The sequence below is a fragment of the Sinohyriopsis cumingii genome, chromosome 9 (assembly GCF_028554795.1).
Source record: "Sinohyriopsis cumingii isolate HCF-2022 chromosome 9, ASM2855479v2, whole genome shotgun sequence".
In the NCBI taxonomy this organism is placed as follows: domain Eukaryota; kingdom Metazoa; phylum Mollusca; class Bivalvia; order Unionida; family Unionidae; genus Sinohyriopsis; species Sinohyriopsis cumingii.
Window position 1 is genome coordinate 61,924,251 of NC_142969.1, and position 24,418 is coordinate 61,948,668.

The 24,418-nt window shown below is 34.3% G+C and overlaps 1 protein-coding gene across 2 annotated transcripts in view; it reads right to left on the reverse strand.

The window, feature by feature from the left end:
• Positions 1-499: 499 nt before the first annotated feature.
• Positions 500-24,418, reverse strand: part of LOC149791907 (uncharacterized) — a 42,829-nt gene continuing 18,910 nt past the window's right edge. For both annotated transcript variants that reach the window (XM_089970423.1, XM_089970424.1), the window contains exon 2: positions 500-7,966. In XM_089970423.1, coding sequence (XP_089826549.1) covers positions 6,153-7,966 — 1,814 coding nt within the window. In that variant the 3' untranslated portion in view covers positions 500-6,152. The remainder of the gene's footprint in view (positions 7,967-24,418) is intronic.

Genomic DNA, 24,418 nt, shown 5'->3' on the forward strand with positions numbered 1-24,418 from the left:
TCTCAGCTTTCTTTCAAAGCATGAGTAACAAATTTGACGGAATTCTGTGTCAGCTACTTCACTCAAAATGAAAGTTTCTAATCGCCTGCCTCGCGGATAGTTTAAGGTTGTTATGTAAAAAATGGTTAAATCTCGTATATCCTTGTCTATATCTTTACTTGTATAATTTTAAATTATTTTTGGTAAATATTTACTGTGCATGAAACTATTTTTTTTTGTGATGTAAAACTTTTATATCACTGACGGTATGTGAACCCGAAACACTGCGTTTTATTTAATAATAATGCCATTCAAGCAATCAGTGAAAAATCAGCATGAACAAAGTATTTTGATTTCACAAGCAGTAAGTGAAATGCAAACTGTACGACCCAAAATATTGTTTCATGCACAGTGAATCTTTACCGTAAAATATAGTTTATAAGCATACAAGAATTATACCATTTCAGACTCTTGATGGTATTATGTTCAAACCTCACAATTTCATGAAATACAACCAAGGCTTGGTTCAATTGCTTTAATGAATTCAATAGTTTTAGAATATTCCATGACAAGAATATAATGAATGAAATAGTGTCACAGTCATAACCGCCGAAGGTAAATAAAATGTAAGAAGTTCATGTTGAACAACACTGAAAGGAATTACAATGCACAGGAAAAGCGAATAACACAATATACATGATGAAAATGGTGCAGTATGAAATGTGACTATAGAATCAATCTCGATAAAAAAAAGTAAAAGAAACATTTTCACTTTATAAAAGGTATTCAAAATCTAATCCAAGAATTAATTCAAGAGATAACTAATTACCTTGTTTTGATTTGAGTAAGACTGTTTCGTAATTGCGATTATAATGCAAGAAAGCTTAAATCCCATTATACGGGGACCGAGAGCGAGAAGGGAGGTGAAATTATTATTTGTTTTTGCATCTTGCTTATACAAACGATTGCATTAACAAACAGCCTGAATCTAGCCTGGTATCCTGGCCTTCCTAAATATCCTACTGTGTACAGGAAAGGTATCTGTTCATCCCATGTTTGCTTTCTTCAGTCTGCCTTTGTTTGGGAAATACTGTATGCAGAGCAAATACCCCAAATCTGAGGGAAATATTTTGGAACGGACGGACCGAAGTAGATTGGTTAGTTATTACAATATACTCAGTATTTTTTAAATAAAATTAATGAGACTAAATATTTACAGCTTGTTAATCACAAACAACCTAAATATATCTTGTTTAAACTGGCACAGTATTTCAGAATGTTCGATCAGTACATTTAATAACAAAACTGATAATCTCTCATTTCTGATAGAGATTTTAAATATAATGTATATCGTCCAGTCAATCTCTTATCTCTCATATATTCCTTGCCTATCCTGTTCATTTGTTTGGGGGATGGGATACTGCATGGTAAAGCTATTTTTAAATATATCCATATCTTACGTTTTGCTTGCTATGCTGATTTATTAGAGATGACATAATCTCTCATGGATTTTGCCTTCTTTCTACCAGCAATGTATGTTCTATAGTTTCAGCCTATGTCCCCGTCCCCTACCGATTTAAAAACGAAAAGCATCAAGGATGAAGCAAACGTCTTATTTCATTCCTTGATTTACAATCTCTAACGTGATTGCTACCAAGTGGTCCAAAACAGTGCGCGTCCATATTTGGGAGGGCGAGTTTTGTGTGTTTACACGAGTGAAGTGTAGGTCATAGTTTTCCATCAACTCCTGATCATTTTCCTAACGCTGAGATGTAACATTATATTTTCCCCTTGTTTGCAATTCTCCGAGAAATACCAGAATTAGATATTGCGTACACTGGATGAAGAAGACAAAGTGCTTTCTTTCTGTGTGGCCATGCATTCACCCTTTCCAAGAAAATGGACTCTTCTAGCTTAAATATTTTTGGAATTGCTTGGTGACTATCGAGTTAGAAATTATCAATCAATAAATGAAATGAGTTAGTTTTCTACATATTTGAAATTCTTGATGCTTTTTATTATAAAAATCGTTAAGGTGGGGGGTACACGCTGCAGTATCGTGAGTAGGGGCTAAAGCTGAAACCATAGTCTTTGAAAATTTGCATGAAAATTACAAGTTAGGGAGTCGGCTGGAACATCTGATTAAAGTACAGTTAAAAAAAGACAGCAGAGTGTTTCGTTGACGGGCTATATTGTGTTACCGCTTTTACACAATGCAGAAGCCAACCAGTCAGGCATTTATTTATTAGCCCGTGTAAAGTGGCTCACTCAAAACATTAGCCATCATCGGTTTTTCTGTTGGACTACCACACCATATATAATAGACTCGACATATCTTATGTAAAATATCAGAAATTACAGTTGAATTCTCGTGCACCGTAAATAATATATATGATTAGGTATAAGCAAATAATAGAGAATAACATGGAATCAAAAGACGTAGACTCAAATAAAGCAGTCTCAATGTTTTTGTGTGTTTGTATTGAGCAAACCAAATGTGGAATTCATTAAATGACATTTTATCAGTCCATGTGGTGCATTTTACAATAGCATACCAGAAACTTTTTTTTTTACTTAAACTTCAATTGGTTATACAAATTAAGATTTTTTAAATCCTTAATCACTAATTACATTAGTTGGGGTTACCGATTTCTATTCGGGCTATCATTTGTTTCAACGTGATTATAATTAAGCTACACATGACATGAAAAAAGTCCAGGCCTTTGTTTTTCTCCATCTGATAGTAGAATTTCCAAATGCATATCTGCTAGAGTTCTTTCTCGAAATAATTTGTTCATTTGCAGAAATAATCATGCAAGCAAATCTCAGTCAAAACATATGCACGTGCTAATTCTGAAGTTGTAATGTTCTGAGACATGTTTAACGTAAACGTAGAATAGACGTATACCTGCTGTAAGAAGAAGATATACATAGAATCATACAATTATCTGATTCATACTTTAACATACTCGGAAAATTAAAATATGTCGTCAAAACAATCAATTATTTATGGTAAATTTTAACGTCGTTACAATAGTTACAGTTAGCAACTTCACGAAAATACGAATTGAATTTATTTCCTATACAGTAATAAGATTAAGTATAATGCCTAATAGTGTATCCTTAAAATCGTCTAAGCACAAACCTTGCTTTGAAACACACCGATCCATATATAAGAAGTGTGTGAAAGTAGTTTCCCAATGCCATTATAATTGGCTAGGAGTAGAAAGTTAAAACATTGAATGATGGCAATATTTCAATGCCCTTAAACTAGCTGGGAGTGGAGAGAACATTTGATGAAAGTAATTGCTCTATTCCATTAAAACTGATAAGAGTAGAGAGTTATGACATTCATATTAACTCTTTGTATATTATGTATATGGCCAATTGGGCAGACTAAGTACGTCCGTTATGTACATTTCTATCAGTTGTCTGGTACCCTCTCCTTTTCACTGTTATGAACGTAGTGAAGCAGTGTACCAGACTACATGTCAATAATGATTTCCATAAAGTATGGCTGATGAACAGTAACTGTCTCGTTCCGTCTGAAGGAACGAGCTATGGATAGTCTATCATTTGCCAATCAGACTTGTAAGGAAACTTTGTTAAAGAATTTTAATAAGCAATAACAGTTGTATAAAGTTGTTAAAGAACACATTCTGCGTTTACCATGCGTTCCCAAGAAAGCTTAGTGGACCTGGCCTTGAGATAATAAAAGCTCTGAGCATGGATTTAAATTTGATTTTCTTTCTCAGCCAATCACATATAAAATTACAAAAGTAAGCTCGCTCACAATTGGGTGACCACACCAGTTTAAGGACATGGTCCCTATCGCTCTTACTGGCGTAAGGCTTGGTGAAAGGATAAGAATATAGCAATGCCTGCCAGGAAAGATGAAAATAAAAGGTTGAAAGTAAATATTACAATCACTTGCAATGTATAGTCGGAATTCATTTGCTCTCGCCATGCCATAGTTAAGCGCTTTCGATCTGACGTTTTTTATGGTGAGGGAATTTCGTTATGCTGCGCATCAGACTATATTCTCTTCGTTCGAATTTGCAATACTGGTCTTTTAAATGAAATGTTCACGAATATTTAAATTTCAGAAAAAAATGACTGGTAACCTAATATAGCGAAAAAGACACCCCCTTGGAAGCGGCCTTTCTATACAGTACTTTTCTGCCCTTATCAGATTTTAAAATGCCCAAGAAATAAAGTAATCACGACAAAGCTACCATAAAGCCTTGATCTATGCAGATTCATAACACTGTGAGAAGGTATGTAAATTCATCAAGAAAATAAAACATTACGTATCAGTTCAGTGAGCAAACATCATGACGTCATTAATCCTAGTGGGCAATACACAGGTGAAAGGCAATACCTTTACATATATCCATAATAAAAGAACATTTCACAAACATTTTAGCCTTTGACGGCTTGATTCTAGCATGAAGTTCAGATCGCTGTATAAACTATTTCATGAAAGGTGTAATTTATTTCTTCATTTCATGTTATTCAAATAATAATTATTGTATTTCACGATGGAACTTACTGTATCGAAATCTGCACACAAAGTACATAAACAGGCCTTATTGCTAGTAGAGTCACATAAATAGGCCTTATTGCTAGTAGAGTCACATAAATAGGCCTTATTGCTAGTAGAGTCACATAAATAGGCCTTATTGCTAGTAGAGTCACATAAATAGGCCTTATTGCTAGTAGAGTCACATAAATAGGCCTTATTGCTAGTAGAGTCACATAAATAGGCCTTACTGCTAGTAGAGTCACATAAATGCCAGATAGTGCAAGTAAGATACATATAAGTATTGCATTTTTACTTGTCTATTGTGTTGTAGATTGTTTTTCTCATTCCCAAATGATCAGACATATGTTACAAAATGTTAGCAAATGAAGAGAACGACAGTCAGGAAGAGGAGATTCCATTGATTTATTCCTTAATAGTTGTATTGTCCTTGTATTATGATAATTTAGAAATCAAGACAATAGATTTACGAAAACAATACTAAATATGCATATTTTTTCTCCCAAATAAGTTTTATTTTTCTTTTATGGTAATCAAACATGACTACAATAAATACCGAAAATGATTCACATTTAATTACTTAGACACTTGTGTTAGTTAAAAGTCAGTGTAGACAATAACTTGGTGATCATCGTCCCTACACAAGGTTACCATATCAATAATATATGATATCGGAAACTGCTAGCGAAGACGATTTGTGATATATGTCTTACCATGTTTGTCAGTTGATACCCTACACTTCGTTCTCGGAATAGTTCATCGTCTTTCAGAATGAAAAAATAAGTGAATTCTGTAAGAAACATATCACACTGCCTGGTGAGAAAGCTTTGTAGCTGTAGTTGTTCAAATATAATATTGTTTTAAGTTCAATTTTAGAACAACTAGCTTTCGATACACACACACACACACACACACACACACACACATATATATATATATATATATATATATATATATATATATATATATATATATATATATATATATATATATATATATATATATATATATATATATTGTTGTTGTTGTTGTTGTAGGGGTCAACGCCTTTTTTCAGCCCAAGATAGGCTATACATGGCGGCCAGTATAAATGGTAGAGGAGGAACCCGGGAAGACCCTGGAATAAACCACAGACCCACGATAACCTACTGGCAAGCTTTCTCATGTACTCACATTGGCCCAACCCAAGATTCGAACTCAAGCAGATAAAGGTGAGATGGCATTGATCTGTAACGGTGAGCGCTGTAGACTACTCGGCCTCTAGGGACTCTCTCTCTCTCTCTCTCTCTCTCTCTCTCTCTCTCTCTATATATATATATATATATATATATATATATATATATATATATATATATATATATATAGATATAATGAATGAAGCTACAAATCCTTTAATACTTGACTAATTGCACACTTGAGAGGTACATAATAATGCAGATGAATTGAAAAAATATTGTTTTTGGTATCATCTCATGCCACTAGAAGACATATATCAGCTACTGAGCTGATAAATCAATCTTGAAAACATATATGGAACAATTCAAAGGTAATAAAATGACATTAATATTATTTAAATAGCGACAAATAGAGATTCATGAGCCATAAAAAAAGTCATAAAACTTAAAATATCTTAATTAATGGTCTGATATCCTTGTGATTGAATACCATAAAATTCGTTAAATATGGAGCCAAAATCCGACGCCATGCTTAAATAACTAGACTCTGTATCGAACTGACTCGTTGCCCTTTCCGTTTCCTGCAGGGAATTCCCCGGAAGTAAAGAGGGAGAACTAGAATACGCAGTCTGGCCATAGATGGCGTGAGGCATTGTTCTTGCAACGTTTATTTCATGTCCACCTATGTAATTATTGTCACTAAATGTGACAGGACACCGGTTTATTGACACACTAGGCTGTGAAAAGGGAGAAGGCTTCAGCTGAAGATAATCGTGATTATAGCCTTCGGAATGAATAGGACGGTGCCCGTCTATAGTATCATTGCCTATCCCATTGTTAAAACTGACAAAACTCTGAGAAGTAATACTGTGGGGCTCCATACTAAAATTACCGTGTGCTGGATATGGTAGGTTGTAATTCCCACCTCGACATTCAGTTTCGCACATCATGCCATTTTCAGCAAATCTGGATCGTTTTTGCTGTGGCATTTGAGAAATTTTATCAGGTCGTGCTACATTATCAGACGAAACTGGAGTAGAAATTTGTTGGTTACCGTAGACGTGGTGAAAAGACCGAATACCAGATCTCCCATCTAGAACTGGTTTTTGACACATTTCGATGCCTTTGCCATTTATTCCTACTATGGGATATGCCATTACATTGTTTCGATATAATGGGTCATCAACATCATAGTTATAGTACACATCATGCGTTTCGCCGCTAAATTGACATGTATATGGCATGAGAGCTCTTGGAAGATTTGTTCTCTCTGGACTCGCGCTGGCTACTGATTCGTTTCCATGGTGATAATGTTGTTTATTCGGAAGGCTTTTATTTCTATCACAAACATTCAACTCTTGGTAAGAATCAACTGGGGAGAGGGGAGGGGGCATATACATTTGGTTCGGTGATGCGAAGTTTTTCCTACCATTCTTTTTGCCACCAACCAGCAAAGTCGAATTGACCCCTGATTCTATCGGAGAAATAGGATTTTGAGGTAGAAGCTGAGATTTTGAAGATGGCACATGCGGAGAAGTAATCAACTCTCTTTCGGTGCTCACTGACGTAACTGGTGGTGATCCTGTGACTGGGGATGGGTGGGATGTCGTCAAATTTTGACTATTAAGTGACTGTGTGGAGGCCGGACTTCGTACTTCTGACAATGGAGATGGAAGAGTGTTATTACTGGAATGGTTACTCTCTTCCTCAGTTTTAGTAACATTATTTTTTGACATATTAGTGTTTAGTTCTAACTTGAGTGACTCACCTAGGGGTGATTTCATATTGCTGTGTGGTGAGCACACACCAAACTCTTTCTCTAACTTTGTTTTTATGCCGTCACTTGTTTTAATCATGCCTTTTAACATTTGCGTCTCATCAAAATTTATTTCACCCATTTCAGTGGAATCTTTGTCTGACTTGACCGAACCATTTTCTGTTAAAGACTGAAGGTTTTCATCATTTGAATCACCAGAATCTGCAAGTCTTAGTTCTGTATCTGCCTTATTTCGCTGAGACTGTGTTTGGCGCTTGTATTTCATTCGCCTGTTTTGGAACCACACCTTTACTTGCCGCTCCGTAAGCTCAAGGGAGGCTGCTATCTCTATACGCCTGGGTCTGCATAAATACTTATTGAAATGAAATTCTTTCTCAAGTTCCAAGAGCTGTGTATTTGTGTAAGCAGTCCGAAGCCGTCTTGTTCCGCTGGTATTCCCATTGACGGTGTTACTGTTGCTGGTACTGTTGGCGGGTTGGCTTGGCGGAAAATCTGAAAAACAGCGAAACTCAGTCTCAGATATTTGATCTATGCGTTTATCTTTGCGTTTGAGTGTTTGTAAATAACAGGATCTCAGAGTCTAGCTCTACTACAAAACTGCATGTTTGAAAATTTCGGTGTTTTAAACACTGTTGACGATTTTTCAAACAAGCTTTTTGAGAAATATACGATATATTTATTGTAAGTTGATAGGGGTTTCTATATGTTTCTATATGTTTATATATAGAAATAAACATATCCTTTTTTGCATGCCATGTACGCTGTCAACATAAAGCCAAAAGCAAAATTTACAACTTAGATCATGCTTTTCTCTAATTACATAACAGGCTATTTGCTAGCTCTTGTAAAAACAAAAACATTCGGTATACGTTGTCCTTGGATTCATTTGAAAAGCGATGTGTGTGATGGTACGTTTGAAAGGCGATGTATGGTATGGTACGTTTGAAGTGCGATGTGTGTAAATGATACGTTGGAAGGGCTATGTGTGTCATGGTACGTCTGAATGGCGATGTGTGTCAAGGTACGCTTGAAAGGCGATGTGTGTCATGATACGTTTTAAGGGCGATGTGTGTCATGGTACATTTGAAAGGCGATATGTGTCATGGTACGTTTGAAGTGTGTATATTGGTACGCTTGAAAGGCAAACAACATATTGTATGAATTGTATTATCATTTGAGCCTGAGCTCATAATAAGAAACACTCGACATGTAAGGACAAAAATTCGTATAAATGGTCGGTTCTGAAACGGAAAACAAAGGAGGCAGTACATATATAAATAGCATTATACTGCTTTTGTGATGAATAATTGAATGAAGACGAAACATAGCTGGATGCCACAAGTCTAATTTCTAGCCGAAAAAATAGAACAAATGTAGTCGTCATTGGGTAGCTATTGAAAAAAAAAGTGCCAATATGTAAATGTTGACATCCCATAAATCGCACGCTCTTTAGAACACAGAATTACGGTATGTAAAGATATTTATAATTGAGAAATCTGTGATAATGTTCATTACTATGCAATTTTACACATTTATAAATAGCTTGATCTCGACAAAATACCAGTGAGACTATCGAAGAACACATATCGTGTACAAACAGTAACTATGCCTTCAAAGAAAATGCTCCAACAGTTTGAAAAGATGGGACCATTTAATAAAACGAGCAAACGGATTACGGAATTTTAACTCTCAAATCTTTTTTTTTTATATAGACAGCTTTGTTGATGCAAAAATATTTGGTCAAATTAAAAGTTCTGCCAATGAAATAGTAATGCTATTAAACACTTTTCCCTTTAACGTATATGTCATTTTCCATACGTTTCCATTTTACGGTACATGCCATTTTCTATACTTTATTTTACCGTATATGCCATCCATTTTCCAGACTTTCCATTTTACCTTCTATGCCGACCGCTCCGGTGACCTTGTGGTTAGAGCGTCCGCCTCGGATGCGGGAGGTTGTGGATTCGATCCCCGGCCGAATCATACCAAAGACTTACAAAAATGGTACTAACAACTGCCTCGCTTGGCGCTCAACATTAAGAGATTAGTGTTAGAACTGGTCGACATGGTGTCAGGATAATGTGACTGGGTGGGACATCATAATACATGACTGCGACATTATGCCCCAGTGCTATGCAGTACTATAAACTGCCACACTGCAGACATCGTAGCGATATGACTAAAACATTGTTAAAGCTACGTTAAAATACCAAATTACACACACACACACACACACACACACACACACACACACCTTCTACGCCATTTCCCATGCTGTTCCATTTTACTTTATACGCTGTTTCCCGTGCTTTTCCATTTCAAGTAATGATAACTTCTGTTGAAACCATCATCCTTGTCAGCTTTTATTGGTGTAGTGCAGGCTGAGGTATCATCCTACCATATTTGTGAACGTATGGGAAAAGTTGGTTCTATAAAGGACATTATGACTTCCGGACAAGTGCACCTTTTGTGAATTTATGACAAATTTATATCCACAATAAAAAGTATTTATGGAGTACTAATATAGTACACTAAAGAAATTACTCGTCCTGTAAATTAGAAAGATACTACAGAATGTTGACACAAAATATGGCGGACACCATGCAAAAGTGTTTAAAGTAACGTAAATAAAAACTATTTTTAAATTATGTGTGCCTTTGGTGATTCTTGACAAGAAAATCTTAATAGAGAAAATCAGGAATCTTTTACAGGCTCCATTGAAATGAATTTGCAGCAAAATGTATTCATTTCTGGGGGACACCATGTTTAATTCGGCCAATCTGATTGACATATTTATACTTATACTGGGTCCTGTGCTCGTGTTATACAAACAGAAGCAATATGTTTAGTGTCAAACCAACACCTCGGATGATGTATTAAATTTTCCAGATCCCAATGCAAGGATGGGTTTTTCAGATACAGTGCATATACGCCACGTGGACCGTAAATGGTTCTTCAGGCACAACTCGGCCTGTTTTACATGTCCTGTCCATGATTGTATTAATGAAATCATTCTTAATACTGGTTAATGCACCTTCACCCACCCAAAAACATGCTGATTCTTCTGCAACGACGAATTGTCCGTTGTTTTTCAATCCTGCAATTTTAGCAACGACCATAAGTCTCAGTCTCAGTCTTCTTCAACATCTCTGCCAACGATCGGACAAATACATTCGATATACAATCGGAACATCCTCGAGACCTTTTCCGACAAAGTAAAGAAAAGCATTATATGTAATTCGCCGCCAAGAAATGTTTTTAAAGCTATGTTAGAGATCCAAATCACACACACACACACACACACACACACACACACACACACACCGCCATTCAGAACTATATTTGCGCTATTTTTAGTTACATGGTAGAATATGAACATTGTCGGACTTTGCTATCGCAACAGACGTAGTACATTTCGCAACAGGCAAATCACCAAATCATCAACTGATGTGGATTCTAGCAACATCTTCTGGGGTTATACAACACACTAACGAAATGGCCGAGCGATGTTCTGATAGCTCTGAAATACTATTTTAACCACAAGTGCATATACCTATACCATGTGTGTAAACTGAGGCCATTTACACATCGTATAGTTCATTACTGGCGACTAGAATAAGACCAATTATTATTGGTCGAAATATTCCCAACTTTGGTTGTTATTTTCAAGTATCGACTAAAGAGCACTATCTTTTATTGAAAATGTGCGAATAATTTTGTAAGGTATCGCACTGACTTTGGACCAAAGTTTACTTTGCCCAGTGCCAGTGAGTTCATTGTCATTTTCCAGCGATTCTCCCCTGATTACGCTGAAGTACTTTCGAGTTTGCTGGTACCCGACATGCATTGACAAGACAAACATTTCCCTCTAGTACAGTGATTAGTTGGTAGTTTCACATCGGCCAGGTGCATCATAGGAATCGAGTACGGAAATAACGTACGTTCACTAGGATGAAGGATGGCAGTATGAAACTAGTCAAGTGGTGTACCTATAGCAATGCCATACGTGCAATTCTGAAAAAGGGATATTTTTGTTTCGATGAAATGTCTGTCAAACTAGCGACTAGTTTGACAGACATTTCATCGAAACAAAAACATCCATATATATATATATATATATATATATATATATATATATATATATATATATATCCAAAATAGTTAACACTTTATTCAAATGATAGCTTCAAATCGAGGTTAGTTTATGATAATGTAGCTTTCTTCAAATGATAACTTCAACACAGGGCCTGCTAATGGTAATGTAGGAGTGTATGTATCGAATGTTTCATTCAAACATTACTTCTACTCGTATTCTAAAGCCGATAATTTGATAAACTGAATGAAGAATGACGTAGGATCTAGAGTGTGACCATATCAAACCCGACATTAAGGGTGTTATACCCTACCTGTACGCATTAAATATGTATATAATTATACAATATATATATATATATATATATATATATATATATATACCGCTGATGTAAATTTGTTAGCGATATTGAAAGCTCATGTAAACATACATGGTAGTTTTATGCTGATGCGCTATCGCGTGTATCGTGTCATTAATTGACGGAAGAGAACCATTTCGGACGCATTATTGGGCTTTGAACCGTTTTGACACAGACATTCAACAATATACTTTGATACTTTTTAGAAAGGATTTATAACACATATAAAACGTTTTGCATGCAACAAAAAGTATTGTTTTCATTAGTACAGACAAGACAACAAACCAAATTTTCACCTGAGGTAAAATAAAGGCATATTATCACCTAAAAATATATTTGTCAAGGTACCCCTATACTAACTGAGCAAATAACTGTCGTTGCATCCTATTGCAGACCCAAAGAAAGTCATTGTAATTTTTCATTTGATTGTTCCTGGAAATTTGCTGAGCAGTGAGTAATATTACGTGTATTCAAAATAATGCACCAATAGTGCCTAAACAGAAAACAGTATGTATACTGAATTCAGCCCCTTGCCTTTTGAGTTGAATGAAAAAGAAAACAGTGTGATTCTAGAGAGGTGGTTTAGTTATGTCATACAGATTCAACTATTTCCAGAATTCAACATAGCCGACTATACTGATTTTTATTATACGTCATGTCCACGTTAGAGCCTAACGTAAGTTTGATAGTCATGGTGCATTTGATCTTATATCAAATGCAACGGGTTTCATCAAAGCTGAAGAAAAATGATTTAAAAATACGAGTCTTGTTTAGCATAGTGTAAGCAGTAAAAACTGTCCTGAATTGCCTTCGTTTTAAATAGAAGCCCGCGTAATGTTTGCAGTAAAACCATAGACTACCTCATTATTTGTCTTGCGTCACACGATGTGACCCAGGTCAGACCATATCGATCTCTTCCTGGAATGTAAACAATAACCCAAAAGACGACACATTAGCACTAATAATGTGTGCCTCAGGATGTAAGCTCATACGTGCCAAACCATGATCCGAAACGAGTGTTCCACTGATTTGAACGGTTCCATTTCTTTACAAATCGAGCGACGTAAAGTGCACAATAGAAATGCGTCCAACGTGACATACACATAAATCAAAGTCGGGCAGATTTAAACTTGTATTGTGATCGTTATTTATTTTTGTCGATACGGTACGGAGCAGTCAGTGATTTCGGCTTCTCTTGTATACGATGCATTTTACAGGAGACAATTTCAAAAAACAGCTATGCTAGTCCAATGTATAAATACACATTTCAATGACAAATAACGAATACGTTGCTCTTGTGCTCAGAGTAGGTTCATCAAGTGATGGAGGCAATTAAGGATTCAAAACAGATACGATTAGGTCATTAGTCTGTATTATCCAAAATGCTGCAGACCAATGCAATTGGTATATGAAACCTAGACAAGGGACTTTAGTTTGTAGAATATGAACTACTACATACGTATCTACTTACTTTGTAAACTTAATATATGTAACCTTACATGAAAAGAATGTTTATTTCCTTAATTTCTATATTTTCTAAATATTACATGTTTCTATCAGTCACTCTTTAATTCATTATTTCCTATTCCTTTCTTTCCTCCCTTCTTATAAAGAATAATTGTTTGAAATTAAAGTACAAATGTCTTCACATTTCCCCAGCTAAATATTGCCAGCACTGAACATTAATTTCCTCTATAGCCTGAAACTAACCCTGTATGCTGAAAGTAGTCTCGTGTTCTCGTATTCCCCCATAGGTTCGAATTATTCCTGTATCCTTGCATTTCCCCTATATTCACAAAATTACTGTGAGAGGACAGAGTAACCAAACTTTATAAATTTTTTAAATTTGGACAATTTAATCGCTAATTATGTGATGATCAAGTGATAAGATCGACCAAGGTATCTAAATAATCGGTGTACAAGTTTAAAGGACCGTCGGGTGGTAAATATATTTTGCTTGTTGTTGTTGCTACAGCTTTTAGTTGTTGTTGTTTTTGTAGAGTTCAATGCCATTATTCAGCACAGGATAGGCTATACATGACGGCCAGTATAAATGGTGGAGGAAGAATATGGGGAAAATCCCGGTAAGAACCACCGACCCACGACAAGCTACTGGCAAGCTTTCTCACATACCCACATTGTCCGAACTCGAGACTCGAACCCATGCAGACAGCGATGAGATGGCAATGAGCCGTAACGGAGAGCGCTTTAGACCACTCGGCCACTCGGGGCCCCTGCTGCTTTTAGTAGTGGAGCGATGGTTTGAGATAAAGCAGGTGACATTGCAAGCAACGATTCTAACTCGGTCTCTGAAGGGCTAGGAAATCTAATGATCATGAGGAAACATACCATGTTAGGCAATGCAATTTTAGTTTTCATGCCACCTTATTTTCTCAGACTAATTGGGGAGAAATGGTGTCGCTAATCACGTAAAAGACTATTAAAAATAATGTTTTGCATACTTTCTAGATCACCGTTTGGCAGGCAAAAACATTCGATTTACTCAAGTCTAATAGTTCGTCTAGCAAATATTTATCCAATGGTATTGTCAAACAGCTATCTGAAAATCCTGGAAATATATGCTATTGGTAAAATTATGTTTTATACTTTAACAGCAATGGTGTTCTAGTAACAATTTTGAAAACTAAATCAAACTATTGTAAAGGATATATAGCGAATAAATCACCGCCTTGAATGTACAGTAGAACCTTAATATATGCATCTGACTGGCTGAACGACGTAACGAAATGATTCAGATTGGCTGAATGACGTAACGTAATGATTCAGATTGGCTGAATGACGTAACGTAATGATCCAGATTGGCTGAATGACGTAATTGCAAAATTATGGATGAAAATTTGAATAATATTCCTATTTTATAAGAAATACATGTTTCCCTAAAAGACATTTGCGTTTCGTTTCACCTGCCGCGTCTCAATCATCAAACATATGTAGCAACTAATTAAAGAGTCTCTTTCTCTGTATGTTTGGATTTTTAACGGAGCTTTATCAATTTTTCAGTCATATCGCTACAATGTATGTCATGTGGCAGTCTATCGTGATGTCTAGCACTGGGACATCATGCCGCAGACGCATTATCCTGACACAAGGCCGACCAGTCCTAACACTAACTTAATTCCGACCGCCTAGCGAGGCAGCTGTTTGTACTATTTTTGGTATGGTCGGCGGGGGTTCCAACCAGCGACTTACCACTTAGGCCACCCGACCAAACAAATAGGAAGGAAAAGAAGGAAAAATAAATTTTAAACGAAACATATTCATTGTCGAGTTTTACGTTTATTGATTAATGTTGGATCATTTTGTAACAGCCAGCGCCCAGACTTGAATAATTTGTTTGTAACTGTTAGGAAATATTTTAGTAGTATAATAAACATATGTCACTGATTACCCTCCCTCCTCCCATTTTTATTCTTTGTATTATAAACACAACAAAAATAAATAACAAAATACAACGGTCCACCCACCATGAAAAGAAATTCATGACCACCACGATACCTATATAATACATGTTTAGATGTTATTGATAAATATTTATTGTTATACAAATACGCAGTGTTCTAGTACCATTTTTAAAATAACAAAGTACTAAATAAATCACCGCTTCAAATGAACAGTGAAATTTTAATATCTGCATCTATTATAAAACTTCGGATGAAAACGGAGTAAGATCCATCTTTTATTTTTTAAAAATACTTTTACTGATAAAAGACCGATGCGTGTCGTTCACCTACCTTCGAATCTATGTTCTTAACGTGCATCTACGAAGTAATTCTACCAAGTAATTAGATAAGACAGAAACCTATCAAACGAAAGATACTAGACGTCGGCCACTTTATTCCGTGTTACATCGAATGATTCATGTTGTTCATTTCCTTACAATCAACGACCACTTTGAGAATAATATACGTGCACATGTTAAGAAAGACGTTAGTGATTTACAAAACCTATACCCTGCGACATATCATTTTTATTCTGGATAGTTTAGGCTTTAAAAAAAGCACTCTACCACATCACGAAAAAAATTATGAAAATGGCCATGAACACCATGACCCCAACCAATATAATTTGTGAAACTTTTCTGTTCACCATACATAAAGGTTTGTATGAAAATAGCCTGGCTCACTCTTCATAATGTTTGTTTGTTTTTCTTGGGTTGTCTTGTCTTGGTTTGTTTTGTTTTGTTTATAATATTCTGGCTCACTCTGCATAATTGTCATTTCTAAAGTTCCTGGTTCATCATGCACAACTTTGTTTTTCTTTGTTTGTGATTTTTATTCATTATTTTGTGTTTTTTCCCTGGTGATTTGTATGTATTAAATTAGTGTATTTAGAAATTATCAACTCTGCACTTAAGGTGAAATATGCAATCTCATTCTAAAGGGTTAAAATCAGGTAAAGTATCCAACTTCGATATTTCTTGTTAATTAATCATCTTTCAGTTCGGTCTGCAATTAATTTAATTTTGCAAGTAGACGAAATGTACTAATTATAGACGTCTGACCTAATATTATTAAATATGATAATAAATGTGATATTTTAGCAGTTCTAACATTTACAAAACCTCTAACATTTTGAAACTTATGCCAGTTAAGTGTTTGTCAGTTATTTTCTTGTATGTGTCATTTCCCTAAACTAAATTTTAAATCTTTCTTATAATGTTTTTCTAGGCCTTGTCCTTAGTGTCTTATCCAGTTTCACTTTTACTTTTATATAATCCTTAAAGAAACTAAATTCTTTCCCAAGTGCCTTTTGACCCAGTTACATAGTGTAAAATGGCAGATTTTATGGATTTGAATTTTGAAGATTCTGGTCAACTTAACGGTGAAGACTTTATTTAATAAACAAGTCTAAGTTTTCAAAAAGGAATGCTTCACAGCTTCAACTCCTGCAAAAGAAGCTTCGTCTCATAAATACAAAGAACAAACTAGGCCAAAAATAAAGTTCAATATAAACTAACGAAATCTCATTTATACAAAAAACTTTAAAATGTAACAATAGTAACTAGACAAACTGTGGGAAGTTTTTTTCTAAAGTCAATAGGCTGGAAAAGAGATGATAACAAATGACAAGAACCGAATTTCAAATGAACATCTGAAGCATAAAACATATTTTAACACTGATTTTTTTTATTCTTTGTTCCCTTCATTAATATAGTTCAATCAATGCATCTAGAGCAAAAGTACCTAGTACTAAAAGCAAAAGAGTTAAAATACTTATACGATTAAAAGGGTAAGGAAATAACTTTTAAGAAAATATCAACCACATAAATCTCAAAGTTAAATAAAGGTTCCCATTAAGAGGAAGGTTTCCAACACAAATGTAAAGCAATTGCTCCTATGTTTGCAGTAATTAGTAAGATAACAGCAATTATTGGTCAAACCATAGCAAATGTTATAAAACGCTCCGGAGAAGCAGGTGGTAACAGTGGAGATAGTGGTAACAGTAGTTATTCATTCAGTTATAAATCTTTAAAATGTATGCACTATGTTGATAACACGTTTTGCGTAGGTTAAGTACAAAAACATTATCATCATTGCTTGGTATCAGTGGTTGTGAAAGAAGCGGACTATATGCTTGAAAAGTGTTTGACTCTATTGCCTAGTTATGCCATTTTCATTATGCCTTGATTAACCAGCTTGTTCTTTGAATTATACTAAATGATGTATTTTGGGGACACACATGACTAAAAACGAAAAGAATACCCTGGAACAAATAAAAATATGTTCAATTTTTATGCAATCTACTTTAAAAAGTAAATTGCGCCAGATATTCATTCCGTTGCTATCTTGTGCAAACAAAAAAGTCCACATTGTTTTTGCATAAGTCATAAAGGTTTTTGAAATTTACATTTATGAGGATGAATATTCTTTAAAGATCAATGATGCTTACATTCCTGGATTAGAAGACGGAGCATCAGAAAACGGCATTAAGCATTCAGAAAAAGTTTTCTCATGTGAAAATATGTGACATCTATATACTGATTTTACCAGTTTGGCTCTAATTAACCAGCTTAATGTGCTAAATATTATTGTTGGACAAAACAGCAAAAGTTGCTTGTTAATATGTTTTTCTTTAAATCTAATTTCCTGAAGTATTTATGTAAAGCATCGCCCATATTTGCTGTGATTAGTAATGATATTGTTTATATATTGGTAATAATGTATTCTGAATTGAGTTAGGCACTGTTACTCGTGCTCTCTTATGCTCAAGAAGAAAGCTTAATGCCACGTATAATCTACTTACTAGAAAGAAAGTTTAGTTCTGGTTAATAAATATTTTTGGATGGTGAGCCAGAAAATCTACCCACGAAATTTTGTGGATGGTAAACCAGGAGTAAAGCACGTTGGCTGTATAGTCCTTCAAACTTTACATCTAGCCATGTAATGCCACACTTGTAAATTCTCTTTCTCATACTTTGGTATATTATTTTTTACATATTATCCATTAATCTCCATAATCCTGAGATATTGCAATGTAAATTCTAGTCATAAAATTAAAAACTATTCGTAATATAACATGCCCGATAAGAACGATCGGGTGACCTAAGTGGTAAGAGTGTCTGCCACGGATGAGGGGGGGTCAAGGGTTCGAACCCTGACCGAGTTATAGAAAAGAAAGTGGTAAGAGTGTCTGCCACGGATGAGGGGGGTCAAGGGTTCGAACCCCGACCGAGTTATAAAAAAGACTTATAAAATGGTACTAACAGCTGCATCGCTTGGCGCTCAGCATTAAGAGGTTAATGTTAGGACTGGTCGGCCTGGTGCCAGGATAATGTGACTCGGTAGGACATGAAGCTACATGTCTGTGGCATGATGTCCCGGTGTTAGAGATCACTATTAACTGCCACTCTGCAGAAAAATTGTTAACGCTACTTTAAAAATCCAAATCACACACACACACACACACACACACACACACACACACACACACACGCGCCTCATATTTAAACATTATTAACGTTCTTCCACAAAATCATCGCTAAGCCAAGTACATGCAAACGCAATATGTGTGTTGTATATAGTTTAATCCGATATACCAAAGTGGCTACAAATGTTGATATAAAATTTAACCGAATTAAATTCAACATTGATTCCCAGAAGGGATCTGTTGGTCTATAAATATAGTGCAAATTACTCCCTATTTTACTTCTTAAATTAAATGATGTAATATATGCAAAGAGTTTTGAAAGATTTTGTAAAGATTCATTTTCAACTAGTTAGATGACAGTTTAAAGTAACGGTATATATATATATATATATATATATATATATATATATATATATATATATATATATATATATATATATATATATATAAGGTGATACGTGCGATCATTATACACACCAAGGCAATGATTAAATAATAATAATAATAATAATAATAATAATCACACGTGCAACTGTTCAGCAAAGTGTTTTAAATAATGCATAAACATCCATATATAATCATCCAGATTACACCAACAATAATCAATTATCGTCAATTTAAAATTTCCAAGGTTACATAAATGATAATCCATAATCATTAATATAAAATAATCAAGATTACATCAACGATAATCAATATCAATCAATTTTAAATCATTAAGATTTCAGCAACGATGATCCATACTCATCAATAAAAAAAAATTATTTAGATTGCATCAGCAATAATAATCATCAGATAATATTAAAATTACTAAACCAAGGATAATCGATAATAATCAGTACAAAATTATCATGACTACACCAACGATATTGCGCAATTATCAACATAAAATTATTAAGATTTACATCAATGATAATTCATAACAATCAATATATTATCATCAATAATTACGCCAACGATAACACATTAAGCTTGAGGAGAAAGAAATATGACTTCCTAAAGAAAAATATATTTTGCCATTACCATTCTAAAAGAAATATAAAATTAATTTGTACATTATTTATACCTTATCATCTACTCACTCACCAATTTTTTTCCTCATCCCCATTGTTCGCTTCCGACTGTGTGTGTGTGTGTGTGTGTGTGTGTGTGTGTGTGTGTGTGTATATATATATATATATATTATATATATATATATATATATATATATATATATATATATATATATATACGACACATGCATTTGCGTTTCCAGACAAATAATTGATAATAATGCAAACTCATGGCGGGAAAGTGCATATAAAAGTATCTAGCCAGTATTATCCATACTCGTTCATTTACCCATCCATCCATCTTTTTATTCATTAATCAACTCTTCTGCAACATTTGTTTAAAAAATCCTGCTAGTATTCGAACATATTTTCATCATATAATAATAATAACAATAATGATAATAATAATAAAAATCGTCATCATCATCATCATTATCATCATCACCATCATCATCATCATCATAAAGTTTAATACTCACTAAATAAAATGAGTCAATATTGGTCAAGTAACCAAATTTCAATCGCCTATTTTACGAGCTGGCAGATGATTTTTTATATTTAAATAATATCTTAATGAAAAATATATTGGTCATTAAAATCAAAATGTATCAGCAAAACGATTCCAATGGAGAGTATGCAAAAACTAATTTTCAGAGATATATTTTAATTGATAAAAAATGAAATATAAAAACTTCAATATGTCCGTTTGTCGGTTCATGCATAGACAAATGTAATAATTTGACAGGAAATAAGTATGGCAATTTCTCTCTCCATTAAGAGTTATTTCCCACAACTCTAAGTTATTATAATACTATCATACTGAAAGCAAAGCAGCGTGTATGTGTGTCACAGTGAGGTGAGGGAAAGCAAAGTTGACATTATTTCCGCTGTAATTTATTCATCTATAAATTACAATATCATGTTTCCTTCAAAGTCATATATATTAAATTATCCCATGTCAATATTATTTTGAGTGACTAATAATTGATCCTTCGTTGTTGTTTATCCAGAGCTTATTTAGATACCGAATGTAATACAAGTATTTAAAAAATCAAATAGTTTCTTACGCATTAGTATTTTGAGCAACTTATAATGAGAATTGTTGAAAGAGTCATATAAATAGACAATTGCAACTTTCTTTTGTTATCTTACATTTTGTATTGCATGTTGTATTCGATATTAATTACATCGAAATAGTACATGCAACCCGATAATACGGCAAGAACATAACATCAAAATTTAGATTTCCTTTCTTTGCATATAATAATAGAACTACAAAAATAAAGGATATAGTCTTCTCATATTGCAATTTGCAAAGACGTTGAGTATTTTTCTGGAATGGCATTTTTTGGTGAGATAAGAAAATCAAGAACGAATATGAAGACTCGTGTAATGCAAAACATAGGAAGGAATAATTAGATAAACAAATATATAAAACATATTGGGTCTATTGATTTAATTTTCGAATATTTGTTAACCTCGGTAAATAATCTTTTACTGATGAACATGGTGAAAGACGTCTAAGGTTGTTCTATATACGCTTATCAATGGTTAACGTACCTGAATACAACAACTTTATACAGTTTCCATATTTGCACTACTGTTTAAATACTATTAGTATAACCACTCACACACGCACACCCACCAACACATATTTGCACTGCTTAAATACAACTGAATACTGTTTAAATACTATTAGTACAACCACACACAAATAAGTTCTTATTTTCTAAGATAAAGAATAATAGTTGCATATATATATATATATATATATATATATATATATATATATATATATATATATATATATATATATGTGTGTGTGTGTGTGTGTGTGTGTAGTAACACCACATGACGCAACATTTGTACGTGTTTTCTATTTTTAACGTAGCTTTAGTAGTTTGAGTCATATTGCTACGATATCAACAGTGATGTATAGCACTAGATCATCATGCCGCAGATAAATTGACCGACCACTCCTAACACTAACCTCTTAATGCTCAGCGCAAAACAGGCCGCTACAAGTTCCTTTTTTAAAAGTCTTTGGTCTTCGGCCGGGAATCGAACCCGCGACCTACCGCATGAGAGGTGAACGCTCTTGCCACTTAGGCCACCGGAGCGGTTACGTCACAGATGACATCGGGCAAATGATAAGCCTGACTTGAACCAAGATTACATACGCTACACTATGTTACATACTGATTGTTATGAAAAGTACCAAACAAAAGAATGTAAAAAGAACAGTTGACTCGGTACAAGATAAACTGATAAATAGTTGTTCAACGCATTCTAGTAAGAATAGTTAATTTTACATCATAGGGACTTTCATGTTTCTTTTACAAACATATAAGTTCTTATTTTCTAAGATAAAGAAGAACAGTTGCATTGGCTTTTCTCCATTCATAAGCTTAATTCAAGCATGCCCTTTTTCTCCAAGTTGGAAAGACACTGTTTGTAACTTAACACTAACTTACAGTTGGGCAAAACATTTTGTAATTTAACAATAACTGATGGTATGGGAGACACATTTCATAACTTAACACTAACTTACAGTTGGAGAGACATTTTTTTTTGTCGTAGCTTTGTTGAACTTTGTCAGTTTAGGTTCGTATGTACACGGCTATCGTTTAGAACTAGTATGGTGCATAGATGTGGAAACAACGTTATTTTAAATGTCCGATATCAAACATGCCTTGGTGTAAAATTCACACTCGTTTGTCAGTTGCATGCTAATAAAGTCATCTGGCACATAAAAGGATCACACGTCATCCGCTATTTCGGGTGTTACCATCTTCCCGAGAGTGACATATATTTGACTGAATAATTATTTTGCTTCAAAGATCAAAAGTGTTTGCTCTCGTTGTGACACGTGGTGCTTACTAAATTATCAGCTAGCTACCCGTCTATTTTCGCCTGTTATAATTACATTTTCTAAAATGAGTGCATTCTAAGCATTCTTTGTCAGTGAACTAATTTATAACAAGTATATTATACCATAGAGCAAGTACATCGTGCCATATTATCCACTTTTTTCAACTTGAACTCAAAGAATTGGGACTCGCTCCTGGAGAAATGAAAAATGAATTTATGTGCATTCGAGTAGTAATTGATACTATACGAAATAGAAAGAATAGAATGCATGAATAAACATACCGAGAAAATTTCAGACATAAAGAAGGCCAGCATTCCAGTAAATGAAGGAAACTAATTTGTTTCAATCGTGTTTACAATCCTAGTTTGGCCAACAATAAAGATATATATATATATATATATATATATATATATATATATATATATATATATATATATATATATATATATATATATATATATATATATATATATATATCTGTGTGTGTGTGTATGTATGTATGTATGTATGTATGTATGTATGTATGTATATATTCGTGGATTTTGGTTTGAAGGGTTTTCTTGTGTATGGGGTATTACAAAATGCCTATACAAAACTTACTGCATCGCAATGGGTAAATACATACATTCACAACTATTTATGCCGGTAGGTAATTGAAACGGGTAGACATAGATACATAGGTTGATAGGTACACACTAGGTTCACTGATACAGATACACAGATCTGGTTCCTTGATTTAAGGACATAAACACATTGAAGTTTATATTGCACAAAGGTAAATGTACCAAATCGCCCTGCTCATGTACACGCCAAGATAGCCTATTCTACTCGAACCGTTGGTAGGAATCGAACCCATTCCCTTCTGAGCCACGGCAGCTGATCGCTAGTTAAATGTATTTTGCTGGGAATTTATTCACTGCTCTACAACCGAATTAGCCCTATACATATTTCTTCCACTACTTGCTCTAGAGTCTATATAATGACTGCATCAAGTAAGTTAGATAAATGCTATAGGATGTGATTGTATTCAATAGATTTAGTCGATATAAATATTTCTTCCGCTACTTGCTCAAGATAGTCAATCACTAGATAAAGTGGGATCTTGAAATTGATCTCGAATATGGATAACGAGGCGTTTAATGGACTAAACGGCACCCAGTGAAAATAAATGCGTGCCATATATATTTGTAGCTGGCAGTCCGTGCGGGCATGTTAGCCACTAGACCTGGAATCAGAAGCTTAAAATAATGTGAAAATAATGTGCAAGTTATTATCTATGTAACTGTAAGGGATTACAAGTGTATCTGGGAAAAGACAAGATGGATTAGTGAAAGCTTCTGAATCTGTTACTGTTCAAGTTTAGGCGGAAAGGCAGAGCTTAGTAAAAGCCTTTAAAAATTTGCATTCTTGTGAAGGCAAGCACATACATTAGGTAGATGTAACAGGAAAGTTCCAGATCATTAATATTTGTCAATCTGGCCCCAATTTCGCCAACGAAACTTGAACCTAGGCTTAAACTTAAGACTAAAAGATTCTCGCCCAAAGTTACCAAGTACATTTTTAAATTAACTCTTGACACGAGATATGTGATTGGTTGGATTAAAGTCAAACATAAACTTTAGCCAACCATTAAAGATGTCACCGTCAGATAAAGTAGTTTAAGTCTGTAATTAAGACA